Genomic DNA, 10,801 nt, shown 5'->3' on the forward strand with positions numbered 1-10,801 from the left:
TTTATTAGATGACAACTATAGCTATACATATTCTCCATTAAACTATTTTTCCTGAAAAATTTGGAAACGGGTACATCATGTTTAATGAATTTGTATCAGTTCTGCCAATTTCCTTGTTTTGAATTAAAACCTTCTGTATTTCAGATTGAGCCTATTTTTCTTACGCCACTATTACAAGATGTTTTAATAACTCAGCTTCCTGCTATTTTTTTAAATCCTGTTTAAAAAGTGTAACTTATCATGTGAGAACTATACAAAATGTCTTGACACAGAAATTCGTATTCTGCTTTTACAGTGATCAGAAAAGTATAAAAAAAGACCTAAATCCCTCTTAGCTTTTACCTAAAAAAAAAAAAAAATAGAGCAGAGGGAAGAAGTTGAATTGTTACTAAGTCAAAAATATCTTCTCCTAGATGCAAATTAGCACATAACCATGAATTTTCAATGGTTCTTTACATGATTTTATTGGGAGAAATTATATAAAGTGAGGCAGTAAGCTGATTTAGGAAAGTGGGTGTAAAAGAAAAGGTGCATGAGGGTCCCTTCCTTCAATAGACCACTTTCTCCCTCTACAAAAATCTACACGGTCAGTATTCATGTCCTCACTCATCACTTACTCAGACCTGCACTTCTACCTGTGCATGCTGAGCTTCAATACCATTTGGAGAATCAGACAGAAGGAGCTGCACACAGAGGTGTCATCATCCCTAGCTCATGACAATGTCTTGCTCCCCCACTTCTCATACAGCAGAACTGTGTAGATGTTCTGTGTTGAAACCAGATAGGAAGCAGCATTTCTCCATGTGGCCATCATAATCTGAATAAAAACCAAATTTTAACTACACTGGCCTCAGGAGGGACTGGTGTGCCAAGTTAAGATACTAATTTTCTTCACTGTCTCCATAAAATGAAATGTTTTCATACAATATGTGGAAAAAGGTGATAATGTCTGCATAAGTGGACTGCCCAACACTTATTCAGTGCATGTAGTTGTACACAAACCTTTGAATAATTTTCTTTAGTTTCTCAGTAGGGTTTCTATATCCAAAACCTGTTTGTTTACCAGGGAATTTAGTGAAGGTTTGAAATTATTACAATAGGACATGCTTGGGCCCAATTCAGATAATTTTATGAAGCAACAGTGTAAAATATACATTGATACATTCAAGTGAAAACAGCTGTTTCTACACGCACATATACTTATACACAAAATTAAATCATTTTGCAGCAGACAGAATTCTCATTTCTTACTGTGCACCTTCCATTCTAAATAGTAGTCAATCCTTTGTTTAGAATATAAAGATTGCACCTAAATACCTATTATTTCACCATTCACAGGTATGTAACAGTACATTTCCCAAGCAGATGAGCTGCTCATAAAAATGTTTCAGAAAATGTTAATGAAGAATTACAAATTATAATCAAATAAAAATATATTAAATTTCAGAAATACTTTCAGCAGAAAAAGGCTATATTTATAAAGAAAAAGAGATGTATCAAAATAAGTGCAACAATATATTTATATTGTTTTAATATTGTTTTAAAATTCAGAAATTCAGTCTTGACCTAACAAAATGATTTCTTATCCTTTTATAAATGTACCAAAAAAACAAAAAAAGATGGTTCAAAATTCAAATAAACCTGAAGGATTTATAAAACTGCCATTAATTTTTATGCTAGGTTATTATGTAATACTGCTGCTGAATCGCAAGGAATCTGTAGAAAAGTCTGTAGAGATGCATTCTCATACTCACTTTTGAAGCATTATTAAAAAGGCAACATTCCAGTACAGCAATACCAGCTCTGTATTATGGAAATTCAGTTTATCCCTGTAGATTTGTTCCTTTGGATGCTGCCACACAATAGAATGCCAGTATGTTCCATGTGAACAAATTTGACTGAATATGGTTATTTTTGTCTATTTTTATCTTTTTTAATTATCCCAAGCTTTGCAAAGGGGATGTCATTTGCTCAAATCAAACACTTCTAAAATCAATTCTCTAGGCTCCACCATCATTTATTATAGAACTTTCAGGTTTAGGTATAAGCTTGGCATGTAAAATCATATGTAATCTTATCATACTAAACTGACAAACTTTCACTCTGTTTACTCAGATGAAGTCCTAGAACCGCCTAAGCAACACAAAAATAAAGTTACTGGAAATGAAAAGCAAAAAAAAAGAAAAAAGGACAGAAATGTATATTTGATTCTCTTTCGACTGTTTTTGACACATTTTCAGGAGGAGTGGAATATTGGAATATTTCACTATGTTGGACTGGCAAAGTCTTATATTTACAGTTTCTTATATGTGTTAATTTAATATTTATAGAAGCAATGCAAGGAAAATATCCTCTTTGAAAAAAAGGAAAGGCTTACATTTTTTTATTGTGAAGGCTATTACTTATGAACTCTGTAACTTAGGAAAGGGCTCATTGCAGATTTGACAAATTTGTCAGGAAGGAAGGATTGATGAAAAAATTGGAGGTAGAACATGCTGTTTTGTTTTCTAACAAGATCCATTCATTTTTAAACACTGCAGCAATTCCTGCTAAAATCAGAGTATATTATTAAATATTGAAGCCATACAGTTTTATTTTAAATCTGTCAGAAGAAAAAAAAATCATCAAAGTAGTAGTAAATGTTGTTTAAATATTATTCAGCTCTCAGCCGATGACACCCTAGGGAGAGTATTTCAGTAAAGTTAAAAGTCTACACTAAACTTACCTGTGTCTTTTATATTCTTGGAAATTCCTTCCAAATCCCAATATTACACTTTTTTGCCTTAAAATGCCTGCATATCCCTTTAGGTTTAAAATCTTGTGAAGTCAAGTGTTATCCTTACTGCCTTCCTACCCTGTATAAATAAATACTCATTAATAGAAACCTTGAAATTCTGTTTCTTGGATAAGACACTAACTTCAGCCTAGCAAATGGTCCCTGAAGTGGAACGTAATGGGAACTGCGTGTTGGAAATTCTGTTTTAATAATGAAAAGTCAGGTTTTTCCAGGAGGTGGTGCTTCTGTACAAAATGTTGTGCAGATGAAAGTAATCTCATTTCTCCCGTAAAGTGTGTTCTCAGTATTCACTCTTCTCCCTGCCTGTGTCATCTTTTCTCTGCCACTACCTGCCAAAAAAATGCACAAAAAAGGAAGAAAAAAAAAAAGAGAAAAACTTAGAATACTTACACAGCTTACCTTTGAATAAGTTTCAGAATAGCAGTCTGTCTGCTAGTAGCATCCTTCAAGCTTGGCTTTCCTCTGGGCAAACAGTGTAGTCCTGTGTCATCTTCTACTATTCCTCAGGTTCGCTTTTGTAGTTTATCCAAATGCATTCTGGATTGAATTACGGATTTATGGATTTAAACCCTAAAATCATATCTAAATCCTTGCCTGCCTATGCTATTTTGTTGATGTCAATGTTAGGACTACTAATTTCAACTTTATTCTGAAAAGCATAAAAATTACCAGACCAGATTTTTTTGTTTCTGTTTTGTATCTGAAGTCACATGTCAAAACAAACCACAATAAAAATAGTTGCGTGCATTCAAATTAATTGGATTAAACCCAGCAGAAAGTCCATGCTTTCCATCTCAGCCCATTCATACACACACACATTTGTTATACAGAAACCTGAAGGTGGTTCCAACAATGAAAAGGCTCACCTTCCTAAATTTTGATGACACTTGATCTTAATAAATGGAGAAATGGGAGATTGAGAGCAAGACCTCTCTCCAAACTGAGGGCTTGTCCCCCTAAAGCTGACCACATCTGTTGTGGTGCTGTCATCTCCTGGAACTCATGAATTCTGCTCAGACAACAGTTCCCCATGATCTCTGCATGTGCTGATCCTGTGCGAGCCTTTACAGTGGTGTTTCATGTGAGTGTTTGTGCATATCTGGGGGCTCCATGCCTCCTCCATCTGTAACTGAGTTTCCTTTCCTCCTACAGAGCTTGCACTAGCACTCATTTATCTCAGAGTACAAATCTCTCCCTGCCTTCTACTCAAAGCCTCAACATCAAGTCAGAACCTGTTTCTCCTCCTAGAGATCGTACCACCACACCATCGAGATACCAACAGCACACGCGCCATGAGGCGGGGAGATCTCCTGTTGACAGTTTGAGCAGCTGTAGCAGTTCCTACGATGGAAGTGACCGAGAAGATCACCGGAATGAATTCCACTCCCCCATTGGACTCACCAGACCTTCGCCGGACGAAAGGGAAAGCCCCTCTGTCAAGCGCATGCGGCTCTCTGAAGGATGGGCAACATGATAACATTATGATCTATTAGTTGGGATTTTTTTTTTTTCTTGCAGTGTGTGTGTGCTATACCTTAATGGGGGGGGGGGAGGGGAAGGGTCGATATGCATTATATGTGCCGTGTGTGGAAAAAAAGTCAGGTACTCTGTTTTGTAAAAGTACTTTTAACTTGCCTCAGTGATGCAGTATAAGGATAAACAGAAATGCTGAGATAAGCTTAGCACTTGAGTTGTACAACAGAACACTTGTACAAAATAGATTTTAAGGCTAACTTCTTTTCACTGTTGTGCTCCCTTGCAAAATGTATGTTACAATAGATAGTGTCATGTTGCAGGTTCAACGTTATTTACATGTAAATAGACAAAATGAAAACATTTGCCAGAAATGGCAGATCTTTACTGAGAGAGAAAGCAGCTGTTATGCAACATATAGAAAATGTACAGATGTTTTGACAGATCCAGCAGTTGGGTGGCCGTGAATTGATGCTAGAAAGAGACTGAGTCACCTAACATACTGAAAATGCTCACAAACATGCAGGCATTTTGTTAGAGTATGGCACTCAGTTTAAAAGGATCAAACCATTTCAAGAGGACCATACTTATAGAAATGTTGAGTTCGAGGGCTGACATATTTAATTTCAAAAATTCTGGGTCTGCATCACTTATTAAATAAAAGTATAAAAATATGTACATTACATTTTGCTTATTTTCATATTAAAAAGACAGAGTTTGCAAAGCATTTGTGGCTTTTGTAGTTCCCTTAAGCCAAAATTTGTTCTTTTTTCCTTGATAGCTTTGCTAATCTTTTAAGCAGTCCTGAAGAAACAAACAAAAAGGACTTTCTGTATAGAAAGCACTACCCTAAGCCTTGAGGAACTCCATGCTTTGCTAATTAAGATAACTGTTTTCTCTTTGCAGAAGTTTTGGTTTTGAAATGTGTATTTCTAATTATATAAAATATTAAGAATCTTTTAAAAAAATCTGTGAAATTAACATGCTTGTGTATAGCTTTCTAATATATATAATAATTATGGTAATAGATTTTGTTCTCTTGATAGTGGGGAATTATATTTGTGCAGTTGCACATTTAACTATTTTCTTTCAGTTTTCTTTCAGTGGGTATACATTCTACAGATCAAAGTCAGCTGCTGAAAGACTGATCTGTAAACAATTAGACTTTACCCATAGTGTAACAACTTAAATCATTTTAATACAGCATTTTACAATCAGTTGGGTGAACTGCCATCCATTGTATATACTGATTAGTTCTTTCATGCTGTTTTTGTGCATTGTAACAAGTTAAGGGCCCTTCTATTATGTAACGTACTGCGTATCTTGTAGCTTTCCATGGGTTAAATGACAAAGTGGCGTAACTTGGCCCTTTCTCATTAATGAAGTTGGTATTCTGCCCATCTGAATTGGATGTGCAGCTCTAACGGCTGTAAGCTACGTGAGTGCAGGTAAATATGTGCTGAAGCAGCAGGGGGAGGAAAAGGGAGGGATCAGCACTAAAGTGCCTGTTGTATAGATTCCTCCCCTCTCTCATAGACATAAAACTCTTCAAGAGATTATCAGTTAAAGTGTGATTCAAAGTCAGTTGATTTTACACAGGCAATATTGGCCAACTGGTCCTTGGTTCTCATGGACCTCTGCAGTCACATCATCTCACAGTGGACATGTTGTTGAGCAACACTCCCTGTGTGTTTTCTTTCACCAGAGCAGGACTTGCTTCAGCACACAGCATCCACATTTTCTCCAGCTTCATATTGTTCCTTTGACTAAGATAGCTTGACCAGAGGGAATGTGTCATTTTCTTTAAGTCCCTCTTTGTCCCTCTTGTCTATTAGAAAAAATGGTATATTCAAGTGTTTCAGTTTAACCATTCTGTTGGAGGGGAAAAGTGTTTAAGCAAAATGTTAGTGCCATAGTAAAAGAGAAATATTTCTCCTTTTTTCAAGGGTCATTCTAGGTCTCAATGACATACATTGACATTATGGTGAAAAATACAGCTGCAACAGAAAAACGTCAACACAAAGTACTTTGAAGTGAAATACACACTCTTTTTCCACCTATACATGCAGTTGCTGTGCACTGCTCAACGATGGAGTGTACCTCTCCGTAGTAGAGAATGATGATCAAACTACAGTGTGCATTAGGACATAGGCTCTTCACTTACCATGACTTTACAGAAGCCTGCCTTACAGGCACTTTCAGCCGTGCAGGGGCTAGTACATAATCTGGAAACTCTTTAAGCAGAATGCTGTGCTACTAATGCATCCATTTTACCTCATGTAGCAAACTGCAGGGTAAACAAAGATACGCATGTTTTAAAAATCCCAAAAAATAAATTTAAAAACTCAAAACAAAACAAAAGGTAAAATGGGGCCCATAATTAATTTTAAAACACAAAAGCCACTTTCTTCACCCTCAGATTAACCTTTACTCATATTCTCTTTTGAGAATTTTAAATGTTAGTGTGTCAAAAATATGCAAATGTATCACAAATATACCTTGTCATTTCAAGAAAAAATACAATTTCATTGGTATAGTAGTAGAAATTTCTCAGTGGGGAAGGGGATTTGGTCTATTGATATATTAAGAATAGCCATATTAATAGTTTACCTTGCGATTTGCCTCAGCAACACATGAAAAAATGAAAGATATCATTTAATGAAGATGCAGTGTATAATATTACTGCAAGTAACTAAGCAGAAAGTAGCATGAAAAGTATTGCCTGGGCAATTTATATTAACTCTGACAGTGATTTTTTTGTATAAACACAAGTAGAACTGAATCACATGAAAATAAATGCCAGTCAGCCCTCTTGTTCCTGCTGCAGAAGGCAACTAACTTATACTGGCAAAATTGTGGGGGATAATGCATATTTGCAAACTGATCTAATGATAAGAAGCACAACTTTGATTGTGAAGTCACTTTCTGTAAACTATAACTGTCTACCTTTCTTGTTCCTTTATCTGTATCTTACCATTTATTGTGTTTGCAAAAGGTAATTTGGGTTTATTGTGTGATTCCTTTGTATTTAAGGAGCTTGGGGCAGAGCCCTGAAAGAGTATTAACATTTACTTTACCTTAACCCATGCTATATGATGTTTTAGGCAACATTCTTAATTGTAAGTTCAAACACCTGAAGTGGCATTCTAGGCACCTGCAAGTATTGTTATAGCTAAGCTAATCTCTATTAAAAGATGTTGTCAGTTAGTGTTTAATTGCTGGTGACAATTATATTATATACTTTATCTGCACAACATATATATTGTATGCATTGAGCCATTCACAGTAAAGCTTTGTTCATTTCAGTGTCTCTCAGAAATTGTGTTTTATAACAAAATGGCTTATATTTTTCCCAGAAGAGGAATTTAGCAATTTTTAATGACTAGTGTAAAAATTAGCTGTTGTCCGCAGATCTTTTTCAGGTAAAGTTAGTATAAGAATAGAACTCATAGGCTGTTTTCAAGGACATCAATCCTTTTGTATTGTATTTGCAATCCTATATGCCCACTTTTATCTGTAGTCTAACAGCTGTTTGTTTTCCTTCTTCCTTCACCTTGAAGGTAAATGCTTTGTAATTTTTTTAAAAGCCACTTGAAACCTCAATAAAGGCTGTTGCCTAAACATGGCATACTTCATCTGTTCCTGTTTGTGCCATCTGCTGTGATGTCGTCAGTTATATGGCATTCATTTCCTGCCACTACAGGTCTCTTGAAGGACTGATGGAACACTGGTGTCTGTTAGAACGCTTCAGACTGTAGATGTAATAAAAGGCTTTTGTTAATATATTTTAACCAAAGATGTGGAGCAATCCAAGCTTTGAGCCACAGACTTTCTGCATCAAAAGTATCCATTTGATTATTTTCATAGTCACATGTTGCATTTCTACCTTCCCTTCTCATACCTCAGACTGATCCATACCTCTATTTGATTAAAAAAAAAAGGTCATTTAAGAAAGTAATTTTTTAAAAAATTAAAAATTAAAAATGCAGTACTAAAGTCTTTTATGTATTTAATATCAGACCTGGGTTACCGCAGGCATTACACTTGGATTGCTTCAGATGGTTTGTTGTATCTTTTTTTTCTTTTTTTCTTCTCTTTCATGGGGATTTGCTTCCATAAAATAATGGTGATAACAAAATAGCTTGTAAATGGGAGCGTACAAGCATTTGCAACGAATTTTAAAGTAGAGGCTCACAGCGGCATAAGCTGGACTTTGTCGCCACTAGATGACAAGATGTTATAACTAAGTTAAACTACATCTGTGTATCTCAAGGGACTTAATTCAGCTGTCTGTAGTGAACAAAAATGGGAAAATTTCAAAAGATTCTCCTGCTGGAAATAAGGTATAATTTGTATTTTGCAGACAAATCAGTAAAGTTACTGGCTTTCTTAGTGATATGGTGTCCGTTGTGCATTTTTTTATTAATTTAAATAATGTTCACTTTTCACTGTTTCACAATGTAACACATGAAAGAATCAGAGCTTTAACTACCAGCAGCTGTCTCAAGGTCCCTTACTGAATATTTGTGCTTGCTTTACTAAGCAATATTTTCTGGCACATATCACCCCATCAAGTCAGGGAAACACCATTGCTGCTCTAGAGTCAGTGTCATTTGGAGTGAGGCCATCTGAATCTGTCCTTAGCAGAGGAACTAGGTGAAATAATGCCTGGCATTCAGGTGCTTAAACTGACAGGGAATCTAAACTCCCATATCAACATGTCCTGTGAATTTTACCTGTGGGGACAATCATGCAAAAACCCTCCAAAAATGCATGTTCTGTGTCAAAATCATATATCATTTGATCTACACTCTGTCAATACTCTCTAACAAAACTGCACAAGGACTGTGTCAGAATGAATCTATTCACTTTTCTGTCATTTTTTTCTCAGAATATTTGTTTGCTTGATTTTTTGTTTGGGTTTTTTTTTTGTTTGTTTGTTTATTGGGAGTTACAGGGGGTTTTCCAACTAATATTTATAGTTTCAGAGTTTGAGAATGAAAGAATCACTTTATTTCAAAAAGATGTGTTTTTACACCAGAAGCAGACAAGCTACTAAGAAGTTAAGGTGCTTGCTGAATGTTACAATTTCAAAAATAACTTTACAAAACCTAGTTTCTAAATAGGTTTATGAAAGAAAAGAACTGTGCTGTGCTGTTCCTTTTCATGACAATTTCTTTTAAGAGAAATATTCTTAGTATTGCAGTGTTGGACACAGCCTTGCAATGAGATGCTAAAACTAAGATTAAGTGTCATTGATTTTACTACAGAATGTATTTTGTACAACTAAATAGCTTTTTTTCATCATTGGCCAGTATGAACAAAGTATTTCTGAAAATGCAGTTGTCTTAGAAGATTTATCTGGGAGTCATCATCTATGTAATTAATACTGATAATGCTATGCCTGCACTGGAAAAAGAAATTACTTAGAAAATAGAGTCTGTTATATACTTTGTTCTGTTATTTGCTTCTCTGGAAAAAATAAGCATAAACATCCTGATTACTTTGTTTTAAATTCTATGAACTCTATTTATAAACAATTTTTTTAAAATTATGTTGAAATGGGAGTGGGGGGGTTAACAATTTTTTTAATAACCTTTTTCACTTTAGATTCACATATGTCATCCTAAAAAGCAATTGTGACGTGTAACGTCTGAAATAATAACTAAGTCACATATACCTTTCTATCCAGAGTGTTTGCTTTCCCTGAAAATTGCTTTCTTCTTTTCTTTAGCAAAAATCTAAAAACATCATTGTAGAACTGGGAAACTATGCTGAGACATATGTGGCTCATTCATACCTTACCCTTTCTCAAACACAAAGTCTCTATTTCCAGAGATAATATACTGGGAGTGAGAGAATCCAAGGAAGGGCAAGAAGGAATGATTTTAAAACAATCAGATCATTAAGTCCACAAGCAGCAAAAAAAAAAAAAATTGTTCCTCTGTATTGACAGATATAGCCTATTCCCCTTTAATTCACTGGAAATTCACCAATGCAGCAAGGTAACCTGCTCAATCTAAACTGATATATGGAACTCCAGTTTGCTGGAGTCCCTGATTCTGGGACACTTAAAGTGCTTAGTCATAGGGCTACCTTTTCGGTATTCGTGTATTGTGCTTAATGTTTTAGACTAAATATTCAGAGTACCTGCAATAGGTAAATCTATACTGCATTCTCTGCAGTCCATCTAGACACATCTGAGGTAACTTTTTTGAGCAGATATTTTGGTTATCAGTAGACTTTCTACTGCTGGTATTTCTTCCTCCTCTTCCAGCTGATATTGTAGAACACTTTGGTTCTATTCTGGATCCCCTTGATTGCTAAAGACACTTGAAGGCTAACATGACAATACTTGTGTGAATGCTGAATTTCAACTGAGTTCATTACTTCTGAAAGGTGCAAAGTGTGCTGTTCTAATTGTCCTTTCTATCCTCTTCTTTGTGTTTCTGTTTGTGGTTTGTTTATAGTCTGCCCAAAGTTTTCAGTTTCAAGTATCTGTCTGTATTTATCTGGATGATGATCCATAAG

General features: G+C 35.3%; 1 protein-coding gene across 8 annotated transcripts in view; it reads left to right on the top strand.

Annotated features, from left to right (window-relative positions):
- MEF2C (myocyte enhancer factor 2C) overlaps nucleotides 1-8,666 on the top strand; it is a 121,039-nt gene extending 112,373 nt beyond the window's left edge. For 6 of the 8 annotated variants that reach the window (XM_058044598.1, XM_058044596.1, XM_058044594.1 and 3 more), the window contains one exon: nucleotides 3,950-8,666. In XM_058044598.1, the coding sequence (XP_057900581.1) occupies nucleotides 3,950-4,271 (322 nt within the window). In that variant the 3' untranslated portion in view covers nucleotides 4,272-8,666. The remainder of the gene's footprint in view (nucleotides 1-3,949) is intronic. The other 2 variants (XM_058044600.1, XM_058044597.1) reach the window with 1 other exon arrangement.
- Nucleotides 8,667-10,801: the final 2,135 nt, after the last annotated feature.

This window comes from Melospiza georgiana, chromosome Z (assembly GCF_028018845.1).
Source record: "Melospiza georgiana isolate bMelGeo1 chromosome Z, bMelGeo1.pri, whole genome shotgun sequence".
Classification (NCBI taxonomy): domain Eukaryota; kingdom Metazoa; phylum Chordata; class Aves; order Passeriformes; family Passerellidae; genus Melospiza; species Melospiza georgiana.